Source organism: Oncorhynchus mykiss, chromosome 7, assembly GCF_057628025.1.
Source record: "Oncorhynchus mykiss isolate SJ-2025 chromosome 7, ASM5762802v1, whole genome shotgun sequence".
In the NCBI taxonomy this organism is placed as follows: domain Eukaryota; kingdom Metazoa; phylum Chordata; class Actinopteri; order Salmoniformes; family Salmonidae; genus Oncorhynchus; species Oncorhynchus mykiss.
The window spans coordinates 52,627,823-52,639,069 of NC_143028.1; the positions used below are offsets into that span (position 1 = coordinate 52,627,823).

The 11,247-nt window shown below is 42.1% G+C and overlaps 1 protein-coding gene across 2 annotated transcripts; it reads left to right on the forward strand.

Moving 5' to 3' along the window:
- The first annotated feature begins 3,408 nt into the window (after positions 1-3,408).
- Positions 3,409-7,983, forward strand: LOC110528059 (adaptin ear-binding coat-associated protein 2). 2 transcript variants are annotated; one of them, XM_021609847.3, is made up of 8 exons: positions 3,409-3,647; positions 5,166-5,266; positions 5,412-5,516; positions 5,702-5,783; positions 5,904-6,012; positions 6,134-6,275; positions 6,397-6,481; positions 6,759-7,983. In XM_021609847.3, exons 1-8 carry the CDS (start codon positions 3,550-3,552, stop codon positions 6,796-6,798), a joined length of 762 nt encoding a protein of 253 aa, XP_021465522.3. In that variant the 5' UTR covers positions 3,409-3,549; the 3' UTR covers positions 6,799-7,983. The 2 variants fall into 2 exon arrangements, with proteins under 2 accessions (XP_021465522.3, XP_036839507.2); XM_036983612.2 differs by lacking the exon at positions 3,409-3,647 and adding an exon at positions 4,039-4,348.
- Positions 7,984-11,247: the final 3,264 nt, after the last annotated feature.

Here is an 11,247-nt window from a genome sequence, read left to right on the forward strand (position 1 = left end):
GCCGCTGTGGCCCAGTTCACTCTCTCCTCACAGGCCGGCCAGACAACATCAAGGTCCAATTTAAAAATGATCAATAAGTATATAGGTCATATTCAGTTGTTAAATTGTCTATTTGAGTATGATAACAAAAATGTGTCTCATAAATATTTTTTCTAAGATGTTATCACACTCTAAATAGCCTAGTCCATTTAACAATAGACCAACCAAGGGCTCTCTGGTATAAAAAAAACTAACATATTTGGGGTCAGCAGGTGTTACAAAGTTTCTAGAGTCAGACCATTTCCTCTGAGACACATAAGATATAGTAAGCTTAATTCTATAGCTAGAGGACTCCTGATATCCACAGGAGTGATAAGTATATTGTTGTCTTTATCTGTTGTTGTCTGCATGTTGAATAGTACTGTCTTTTTTTTGCTAACTAGGGACCCCCGCATGTTGCTGGCCAGGACTCACTGGCTGTGTCTGAAAGGACCTCAGCCACCCGAGCCACGGCCTGTTCACCCCGCTACCATCTAGAAGGCGGACACAGTACAGGTGCATCAAAGCTGGGACCAGGAGACTGAAAAACTGCTTCTATCTCCAGGCCATCAGACTGTTAAATAGACACCACTAGCCAGGCTCTGCCCAGTACACTGCCCTGAACCTTAGTCAGTGTTACTAGCCAGATATCACCCGGTACTCTACCCTGCACCTTAGAGACGGCTGCCCTATGTACATAGTCATTGAAAACTGGTCACTTGAATAATGTTTACATACTATTTTACATACTTCATATATACAGTGCATTCGGGAATTATTCATACCCCTTTTCTTTTTCCACATTTTGTTATGTTACAGCCTTATTCTAAAATGGATACAATTATTTTTTTCAGAATCAATCTACACACAATACCCCATAATGACAAAGCAAAAACAGATATTTAGACATTTTTACAAATGTATTACAAATTAAAAACAGAAACACCTTATTTACATAAGTATTCAAACCTTTGACACTCTAAATTGAGCTCAGGTGCATCCTGTTTCCATTGATTAACAACTTGATTGGAGTCCACCTGTGGTAAATTCAATTTATTGGACATGATTTGGAAAGGCATGTCAGAGCAACAACATGTCAGGCAGGTACCAAGATCACCTGCATAATGCTCCGGAGGAGGCAAAAGGGGAGCCAGGGTAGGTTGGACAAATCCACTAGTAGTAGAAAGGTTACTGGGTGGTTGGGAGGTCTCAGATGTGGCTTGCTGCCTATGAGCTAATTCACAGATTTGCTCCATTATAGCCTTGAACCATTGATCCTGGCGCTCCATCAGGGAACAAAGCCCTTCCAAAAGGCCCCAAAGTAGCTCTTCATGCCTCCCAATGGTGGCTCCCTGCAGGGAGACAGCGTGACGGAGCTGGTCCAAGTCTGCTGGGTCTGTCATGGCCAGTTTGTACTATAAGGGCACAAGTCGAGACCCAAATCCAGACACAGGAGGCAGATGGTTGAGCTCTGATATTTATTACAACACAAGGGGTAGACAAAAGGCAGATTGGGGACAAGCGAGAGTTCATAAACCAGGTCAGAGTCCAAACAGTATCAGGCGATAGGCAGGCTCGAGGTCAGAACAGGCAGAGTGGTCAGGCAGGCGGGGTCGGCGTCAGGACAGGCAAGGGTCACAACCAGGGGGACTGGGGAAAAAAATAGAGACGGGAAAAAATAAGCTTGGACAAATGCTGGTTGACTTGGCAAAACAAGACAAACTGGCACAGAGAGACAGGAAACACAGGGATAAATACACAAGGGATAATAAGCAACACCTGGAGAGGGGTGGAGACAAGCACAAGGACAGTTGAAACAGATCAGGGCATGACAGATGGTCACTCTGACAGAGCTCCAGAGTTCCTCTGTGGAGATTAGAGAACCTTCCAGAAGGACAACCATCTCTGCAGCACTCCACCACTCTCCATCCAACCTCACTGAGCTCGAGCTGTTTTGCAAGGAGGAATGGGAAAAAAATTCAGTCTCTCGATGTGCAAAACTGATAGAGACATACCCCAAGCGACTTACAGCTGTAATCGCAGCAAAAGGTGGCGCTACAAAGTATTAACTTAAGGGGGCTGAATAATCTTGCACGCCCAATTTTTCAGTTTTTGATTTGTTAAAAAAGTTTGAAATATCCAATAAATGTCGTTCCACTTCATGATTGTGTCCCACTTGTTGTTGATTCTTCACAAAAAAATACAGTTTTATATCTTTATGTTTGAAGCCTGAAATGTGGCAAAAGGTCGCAAAGTTCAAGGGGGCCGAATACTTTCGCAAGGCACTGTATTTTTGATTTGTTTAGCACTTTTTTTATTACCACTCAATGGAAAGATGAGACTCTCGTGAACATGATTATTATATTGCCCACACGAACATCATTGGACTCTGAAGTTGATACTGCCAATCTGCCAACTTCTGTCTGTAGTGTCGGAACCGTTTAGGATAAACACTAATAATAACTCTGGAAAAAGGAGACTCTCACGAACACGTACATGTTGGTTGTTTTGCTCCAGGGTGCCCACAAGCCTCGTCTGAAGGTAGCCCGGTACCAGTTAAAAAAATGTTAAGCATACACTGAGTGTAGGAACACCTGCTCTTTCCATGACATAGAACGACCATGTGAACCCAAGTGAAAGCTATGATCCCGTATTGTTGCCACTTCAATCGGTGTAAATGAAGGGGAGGAGGGAGACAGGTTAAAGGATGTTTAAGCCTTGAGAATATTGAGACATGGATTGTGTATGTGTGGCATTCATTGGGTGAATGGGCAAGACAAAATATTTAAGTGCCTTTGAACGGGGTATGGTAGTAGGTTCCAGGCACACTGGTTTGAGTGTCTCAAGAACTGCAACCCAGCTGGGTTTTTCCACGTTCAACAGTTTCTCATGTATATCTAGAAAGGTATACCACCCAAAAGACATCCAGCCAACTTAACACAACTGTGGGAAAAACATGGCATGACAGGCCTGATGGAAACAACTTTTTTTCGGTTAACGTTCCATTGACAAAATGAAATATGCTAGACAATGTGGGATCTTTTGTGTCGGTACAATTAATTATGCGAGAAATCTGGGGCAATAACCATCATATCGAAGTAAACTTGGGAGTCACGCAATGGCATGTTGTGTGGTCCGCCCACTACGACTCGTCGGGTAAGCATTCAGTTTATTAAACTACATATTAAATAAATTATAATGACCTTCACAGGGTGGTGACAGTGCAAGGTGATGAGCATGATGCGCCTTTCCAATAAATATCGAGGGTCTTCTTCTAGTGACATGATAACACATCTCTGGTGTGAAAATTCACATATTGTTTTTATACGGATTTTAAAGTATTCGCCATGAAAACATTTCGCCAATTATTGGATGGAAACGTAGCTTGTCATAAGCACCATAAAAGTTGTCTCGTTGAAAGCTACTGTAGTAATCATCCTCTCCAAGAGAGTCGCTCTTGAGCTGCACAGTGGAGACTGGTTCACCCTCCCCCATGGCAGTTAGAAGTTTGGAAGTTTTTAACTTGCCAAAATGGCACTGGCAGACAGCGGTTACGAGTCAGTGATCTGTGTAAAGCCAGAGGTTCATGTGTACAAGATCCCACCCCGCGCCACTAACCGTGGATATCGGTGAGTTGTTTTTCTTTGTTAATAAACTTTCTTCTAGCTAACTACTCAAATGTCAACCTGAAGAAGTGGAGAGGATCCATCAAGGTTGTTGCTAGCTAACGTTAGCTTGACATGATTCAGTTATTGAATGCATAACATGGCGAGAAGATGATTACTTTGGGGATAACGTTTTAATGAATTTAGCAAGTTAACTTTCAGTATCTGTTATAATGTGGCACTGTTAGGATCTCTAGCTGCTAGCGCTAGCCAGGTTAGTTACTACTAATGAGCTAGCTATGTAAGATATAACAGTTAAAATAGGCATGTCAGCATTATTTTCAAGCGGTGTGCAATGCTAAACACATCTGCTGTGTCAAATTATTTTACAGGAAACGTTAGCAGGAAGCACGGTACATTCTACGGTGGCTCAAACGTTCAGTCAGTCATGGTACAGTTATGTCACAGAACAATAAGAGAGATGTTTCACCGGATGTATAAATGTGAAGCATCCGTTTGGCGTTTCCACTCAATACATGGTAGTATATGGTAGTGAACTACTAAATGGTAGTGAGAGGAAGCCCAGTGACCGGCAATGGGAGAAGATGAAAATAGATGGAATATATGGCCGACATTCGGTACATTTTCTCATCGATTAAATATTTGAGTTCAATACAGTTTTCTGTTCCCAAAACTAGAACCAGTTACGAACAGAGTGGGCTAAGGTTTGTAGACTTTCCCTAAATTATTGCGCACTATACATTGTAGGCGTTCCCTAACGGAAATATGCAAATGTCCTGCTAGAACGCGCCGATAGGATCTCGCTAGCTCGTGCTTTGCTCTGCCCACTATTACTCATTTGTTCCCGTTTGACACGGCAGGCTGTGGTCCATCTTGGTTTATTTATAAAATTATTTGGTTATGTACTGTAGCTAGCTAACATTACAGAGGAAAAGTGTATCTAGTGAAAATCGATCCTGGTTCTTATGTAAAGATATGTAGCTAATACAATTTTATAGCTAGATCCAGGCTGCGTCACATCCGGTCGTGATTGGTAGTCCCATAGGCCCGGCGTTGTCTGGGTTTGGCCGTGGTAGGCAGTCATTGTAAATAAGAATTTGTTCTTAACTGACTTGCCTAGTTAAATAAAGGTTAATAAAAATATATGTTATATTATCTAGAGAATACACAACCAAAATGCTAATAATTTAAAGTAGTCTGGTGGGGTGGGGGGTTATTTCTAATAAGAAAAACAAGGATATATCTGCACTTATGTCAATAATTGTAAATTGTATGCTCTTATATATCAAATAAAAAATAATGCTTCTTTGGGCAACCCAAAATATACAAATACTCCTGATTTGCTGGGTGAGAGTGTGATGTTATTTATGTAGCATAAGACTCATTCTGTTGCATAGTTTGAGATTGCACTAATTATTGCATTACACAGTTTGATTATGGGTTTTTGTGTAGTAGGCCCAATAGCCCAGTAACATAGCCGAGTCATGACATGCAGGTATGGTGCTTCTCTTTGTTTTTCAGAGCAGCTGACTGGAAGCTGGATGAGCCAGCATGGACCGGCAGGATGAAAATAATATCCATAGGAAAGCTTGCCTATATCAAGCTAGAGGACAAAAACTCAGGTTAACTACTAGATGTCCGACTGTCATGGCTACATCTGCCAGTACCGCTGTTGCGCTCATGTCTTGTACTGGCTGTCACCTTGTCTGCTTCTGATGCATACCATCATATCCAACTTTGAGGCAAACTGAATTCTGTATTTCTTAGGAGAGTTGTTTGCCCAAGCCCCAGTGGAGCAGTATCCTGGATGTGTGGTGGAGGCAGTCACAGATTCCAGCAGATATTTTGTGGTGCGGATAGAGGATGGCAGTGGTAAGGTGCCTTCACACCAGAAAGACAGCAGCAGAAATACATCACCATGCAAACTGATATGCTATGCTGAAAATATATTTTAGCGGAAAACAGTACAGTCTGGTATGGAAGGTTAATTGCAGATTAGTCATTTAAATACAGTATGCTTGTACATCTGTCTTCTCATGCACTTCTGTTTTATATAGGACGACATGCATTTATCGGCCTGGGGTTTGCTGATCGTGGCGACTCCTTTGACTTCAATGTGGCTCTTCAAGACCACTTTAAGTGAGTCAACCTCTCATACCTGTCCTCTCTTTGGTCTGGTATCAATGTCCATTTTCAATATAGATCTTCACATTGGAGCATGAAGTAAAATCAAACATATCTCTGTGTCCTTTTCTACAGGTGGGTAAAACAGGAAGGTGAGCTGGCAAAAGAGGAAGCGTCTCAGAGCACAGCACCCAAACTGGACCTAGGCTTTAAAGAGGGCCAGACGATCAAGATCAGCATTGGGGTGAGCATTTGAGGTTACAGAAATAGATGGGAAACATGTTGAAATGAGAGGAGAAACAAAATGAGATGTGAAGAAAAAGTGAGGAAGACATTTAAAATGTGATCATTTTTCTTTGTCTTAGAACATAAAGAAGAAGGATCCAGGTGCTAAGTCTCGGCCCATGGGTAGTGGCCTTCTCCTTCCTCCACCAATGGCTAAGGGTGCAGTCCTTGTATCCCCTCCTGGAGGCCAGCAATCACCTCCACCTACACACTCCAACACAGGTGACCTCTTTAGGCTATAGAGCTCAATGATCAAAATGTCCCATTTATCACTGCCCTTTCACAGCTTAACATGGATAACCTCCCTACATTCTAAATAATCTCTTTGTTTTTACCCCACCAGCTTCTCTTTTAGATTTTGGAGGCCGGGTCCCTGCCGCCCAGTCTACTGCAGACCTGTGGGGAGACTTCACAGCGGCTGGCGCCAGGTCAGTCTTAGAAGAGCTAATGGTTTAGACCAAAGAAGTTGGCAGGCCTTCAGAATGGTGTTGTGGCAAGGGAAACTGACTGGGAATCATAGGGTTACTAGCTCTAATCCCTGATGGGTTCAAGTCTCTCATCCCCTTGAGTGAAGCTTTTAAACAGTTTGGTGATTATGGCGGTGTCCATGTTAGCATTTTATTGTCATCCATCCATGTTGACATTCTCACATTTGTCATTATCCTCATCATCCTCATCATCCTCTGCATCTCCCCTTCTCCACAGCTCCAGTCAAGACACTGCTAAAGGATGGGTGCAGTTTTAGCTGTGAGATGGACCACATACACACACTCTCTCACACACTCAGGATCCTTACATTCCCTGGACAGAATGATTGAGGCAACAGAAATGAGAGGTGGGGGAGCTCTGTCAACTTGACAGGTTGCTTGACACATGATGCTGTACGTTACCTACACATTTTACATACCAGATGTATAGATTCAAACTATCAAGTCAATGATTGACCAGCACATCCTTTTTAGACACAAAAGACAATATTACTCTTTTTTAGATATTTTAACTATGCAGTCAGACGTGACATTTCATTTTGTTGTTGAAGTACTGATACCTATTTTGCTGTCACTTTGACCAGGTGAAAAGTATGTGCATTCCATGTTAATAGCACCTTAAGGTGGCGGTCCGCTCATTATCTTTATATGTCCATCCCTCAAAATGTCTCTCAATTTTTACAAAAATATTGATGTCAACATCTCGCTGTCAACCTTTCCCCTTATCTCTGACCCTTCACCTCATACTACTAACTCCTGCCAGCATCATTCATCATCTCATGGAGTCATCCAACATTTTGTGTAAAGTTGAGTATTTGTATGCCTTACTTTTTTATTTCTGTTGGAAAGGGTGAGGATTTGTCTTCTTTTTTATGTTCAAGTATAACTTGTGTCCCTCACTTTTTTATTTGAGAGAATATGAAGGACAGGTGTGTCTTTTCATAAGGTTGGGAGTTGATTCTGCTTCAATGTTGCTCCACACCCTCCTTTAAACTGGCCCCTTGGTTAAGATAAAGTATATTATCTGTTCCTATCAGTCTGATATCTTGGGCCTGTTAGTATAGCAGCCAGATCAAACCAATGTCTAGTTTGGATTTGGGGAAATATGAGGAGGTAGGTCAGAGAAAGTCAACATTGACAGTGTTTTTAGAAGTTAACCAGATAAGTAGAATTCTGGTCGATGTGTGTGATGCGTTTAGTCTTTTCTGTTATTTGTTTACATATCATAAATCTTTAGCAACCTTTCCTGTCCTTTTTGTTGAGTTTCTCTGTTTGTCATCCTTTATTTTACCCTAGGAGTGCCTTTTCAGCGAAATGGGGGGAGTTGAGGTTTTGGCTTTAATTTGCGACAAATATTTGCTCCAAGTGACTTACGCAAATCAAAATCACCTGTATAAAATGTAAAGCAAAATGTTTACTGTAAATAAACCATTTGTCGTTCAGTTCTTCCTTTTATGTTTGCATTGTCAGGTTTATTCCCACGATACAGGCAATGCAGCAGTGGTAAGCTTGTTTAACACATAGTTAGTTTGACTTTAGACGTGGTCTCCATGACTGGTGTTTGTCTGACGTATGACATACACAAGCCTCCAACTGTTTTGCTTCAGTGAACAGGGAGCTGTGCCAGTGTGTCATCTGACACCAGAATTCAGGATTATGATTGTCTTATTACGGTGTCAAGACTGCCTGGACTAAAACGTGTCTGTCACAGTGGTTACTTTGGAGAAGGTGCAAGGGAGAGTAGAGTGAGTATTGTTTTTGTTTTTCAGTGTCATTTTATTTCTCGTTCTGTTATGATATATTGCAACAAACACCGTTCAAAAGTTTGGGGTCACTTAGGAATGTCTGTGTTCATGAAAGAAAAGCCCCCACCAAAAAGTCAATTAAAATAACACATGAATCAGAAATACAGTGTAGACATTGATAATGTTGTAAATTACTATTGTAGCTGGAAATGGCAGATTTTTAATGGAATAGCTACATAAGTGTAGCCCATTATCAGCAACCATCACTTCTCACTAATCTCGCAGCAGTTGGCCAGTCTATTTTCAAGACATCTCACACCTACTCTGTTACGGAGTCAGTTGAGTTTGGCTCTTAACATCCATTCCTTTTGGGGATTGTGTGTGGAATTTCCCCAAATATATTCTGATATCCATATAATGTTATTACTTAATTCACATATTGCCATGACAACAGGACTATATAATTATACCTCATACAGTATAAACGGGGTGTTATACAGATGATCTGATCTGTAAGACATATCTGTATTTCCACTTCTGTCTAGACAGGGAGAAGATCATCCATGCTACTGCAATAAATGCAATGCTTGCTTGGCTTCGGTTGATGCCCGTTCCACCTGTATGATGTGCCTAGGCTTAGAGCATGGGGCGGCAGCGTAGCCTAGTGGTTAGATCATTGGACTAGTAACCGAAAGGTTGCAAGTTCAAATCCCTGAGCTGACAAGGTACAAAATCTGTCGTTCTGTTGTTCTGTCGTTCTGTTAACTCTGTTAACTCACTGTTCCTTGAAAATAAGAATTTGTTTTTAACTGACTTGCAGTTAAATAAAGGTCAAAGAAAAAAATGCCATTCCTTTTATTGTGCTACTTTTGGCACGTGCAAAAATCGCTGAAGTTGGAGACTTTTATCTCCCTCACCAACTTCAAACATCTGCTATCTGAGCAGCTAACCGATCGCTGCAGCTGTACATAGTCTATTGGTAAATAGCCCACCCATTTTCACCTACCTCATCCCCATACTGTTTTTATTTATTTATTTTTCTGCTCTTTTGCACACCAATATCTCTATCTCTACCTTTACATAACCATCTGATCATTTATCACTCCAGTGTTAATCTGCATAATTGTAATTATTTGCCTACCTTCTCATGCCTTTTGCACACAATGTATATATAGACTCCCCTTTTTTCTACTGTGTTATTGACTTGTTAATTGTTTACTCCATGTGTAACTCTGTGTTGTCTGTTCACACTGCTATGCCTTATCTTGGCCAGGTCGCAGTTGCAAATGAGAACTTGTTCTCAACTAGCCTACCTGGTTAAATAAAGGTGAAATAAATAAAATAAAAAAACGTGAAGTATGATGGAGACAAACTCTAGAGGCGCTGGGAGCGCAGCGGGCCTGCCCTCCAAGAAAGACGGGACCTACTCTGGATGAGTTGGAGGCCCAGGCAGCCTCTCTGTCTTAGCAGCTCTGCTCTCTCAGCCCAAAAGGCTCAGCTGAAGACTTAAGACAGGATCTTGATGCTATCTCCATCCTTGCTGGTAATGACCTAAATGAAGACACCTTTGAGGCCCGTTCTGGATCAGCAAACTATGGCTCAGAGAGAGCTGAGAGTGAAGCGCCTTGTTCATCAGCTGATATGCAGGAGCTCCTCAATAGGGTTCTGAATGCTCCGGATGTTAAACCAGACCCTAATAGCATTCTGGGCAGAGTGAACATTCCTCAGTGCCCCAAGTTCTCCAATGAACTGTGTCAAACTTGGGCTAAGGTGAACTCAAGGTTCCATCTCTCAAGCCAGTGCAAGCCTTTGACCTTCATGGCTTCCCCTGAGGGGTTGGGACTTCCTTTGTCATTGGGTGCTCTAGCTGTCCTGGAGGGCAGGCAGTGTGTCCCAGGTGATGCGTTGGGCAGACCGTACCACCCTCTGGAGAGCCCTGCGGTTGCGGGCGGTGCAGTTGCCTTTAATTGTAAAAGTTGCTCTTATTTGTAAAAGTTCCTGAGGGTTTTAGGGGCCAAGCCGAATTTCTTCAGCCTCCTGAGCTTGAAGAGGCTGTGTTGCGCTGCCTTCTCCACACTCTCTGTGTGGCCGGAGGAACACTGAGTAACTTGAAGCTTTCCACCTTCTCCACTGCGGTCCTGTCAATGTAGATAGGGAGGTGCTCCCTCTGCTGTTTCCTGAAGTCCACGATCAGCTCCTTTGTTTTGTTGTCTTTGAGGGAGATTACTATTTTCCTGGCACCACTCCACCAGGGCCCTCACCTCCTCCCTGTAGGCTGCCTCGTCATTGTTGGTAATCAAATCAAATCAAATCAAATTTTATTTGTCACATACACATGGTTAGCAGATGTTAATGCGAGTGTAGCGAAATGCTTGTGCTTCTAGTTCCGACAATGCAGTAATAACAAGTAATCTAACTAACAATTCCAAAACTACTGTCTCGTACACAGTGTAAGGGGATAAAGAATATGTACATAAGGATATATGAATGAGTGATGGTACAGAGCAGCATAGGCAAGATACAGTAGATGGTATCGAGTACAGTATATACATATGAGATGAGTATGTAAACAAAGTGGCATAGTTAAAGTGGCTAGTGATGCATGTATTACATAAGGATACAGTCGATGATATAGAGTACAGTATATACGTATGCATATGAGATGAATAATGTAGGGTAAGTAACATTATATAAGGTAGCATTGTTTAAAGTGGCTAGTGATATATTTACATCATTTCCCATCAATTCCCATTATTAAAGTGGCTGGAGTTGAGTCAGTGTCAGTGTGTTGGCAGCAGCCTCTCTATGTTAGTGGTGGCTGTTTAACAGTCTGATCGCCTTGAGATAGAAGCTGTTTTTCAGTCTCTCGGTCCCAGCTTTGATGCACCTGTACTGACCTCGCCTTCTGGATGATAGCGGGGTGAACAGGCAGTGGCTCGGGTGGTTGATGTCCTTGATGAT

Bases quoted from the DNA above. Each gene is read 5' to 3' on its own strand.
- LOC110528059 (XM_036983612.2), top strand. From the start codon at position 4,239: ATGGAATATATGGCCGACATTCGGTACATTTTCTCATCGATTAAATAT. The intron at 4,349-5,165 runs GTTTGTAGACTT...TTTGTTTTTCAG, and splicing joins TACGAACAGAGTGGGCTAAG to AGCAGCTGACTGGAAGCTGG. The intron at 5,267-5,411 runs GTTAACTACTAG...TGTATTTCTTAG, and splicing joins GCTAGAGGACAAAAACTCAG to GAGAGTTGTTTGCCCAAGCC.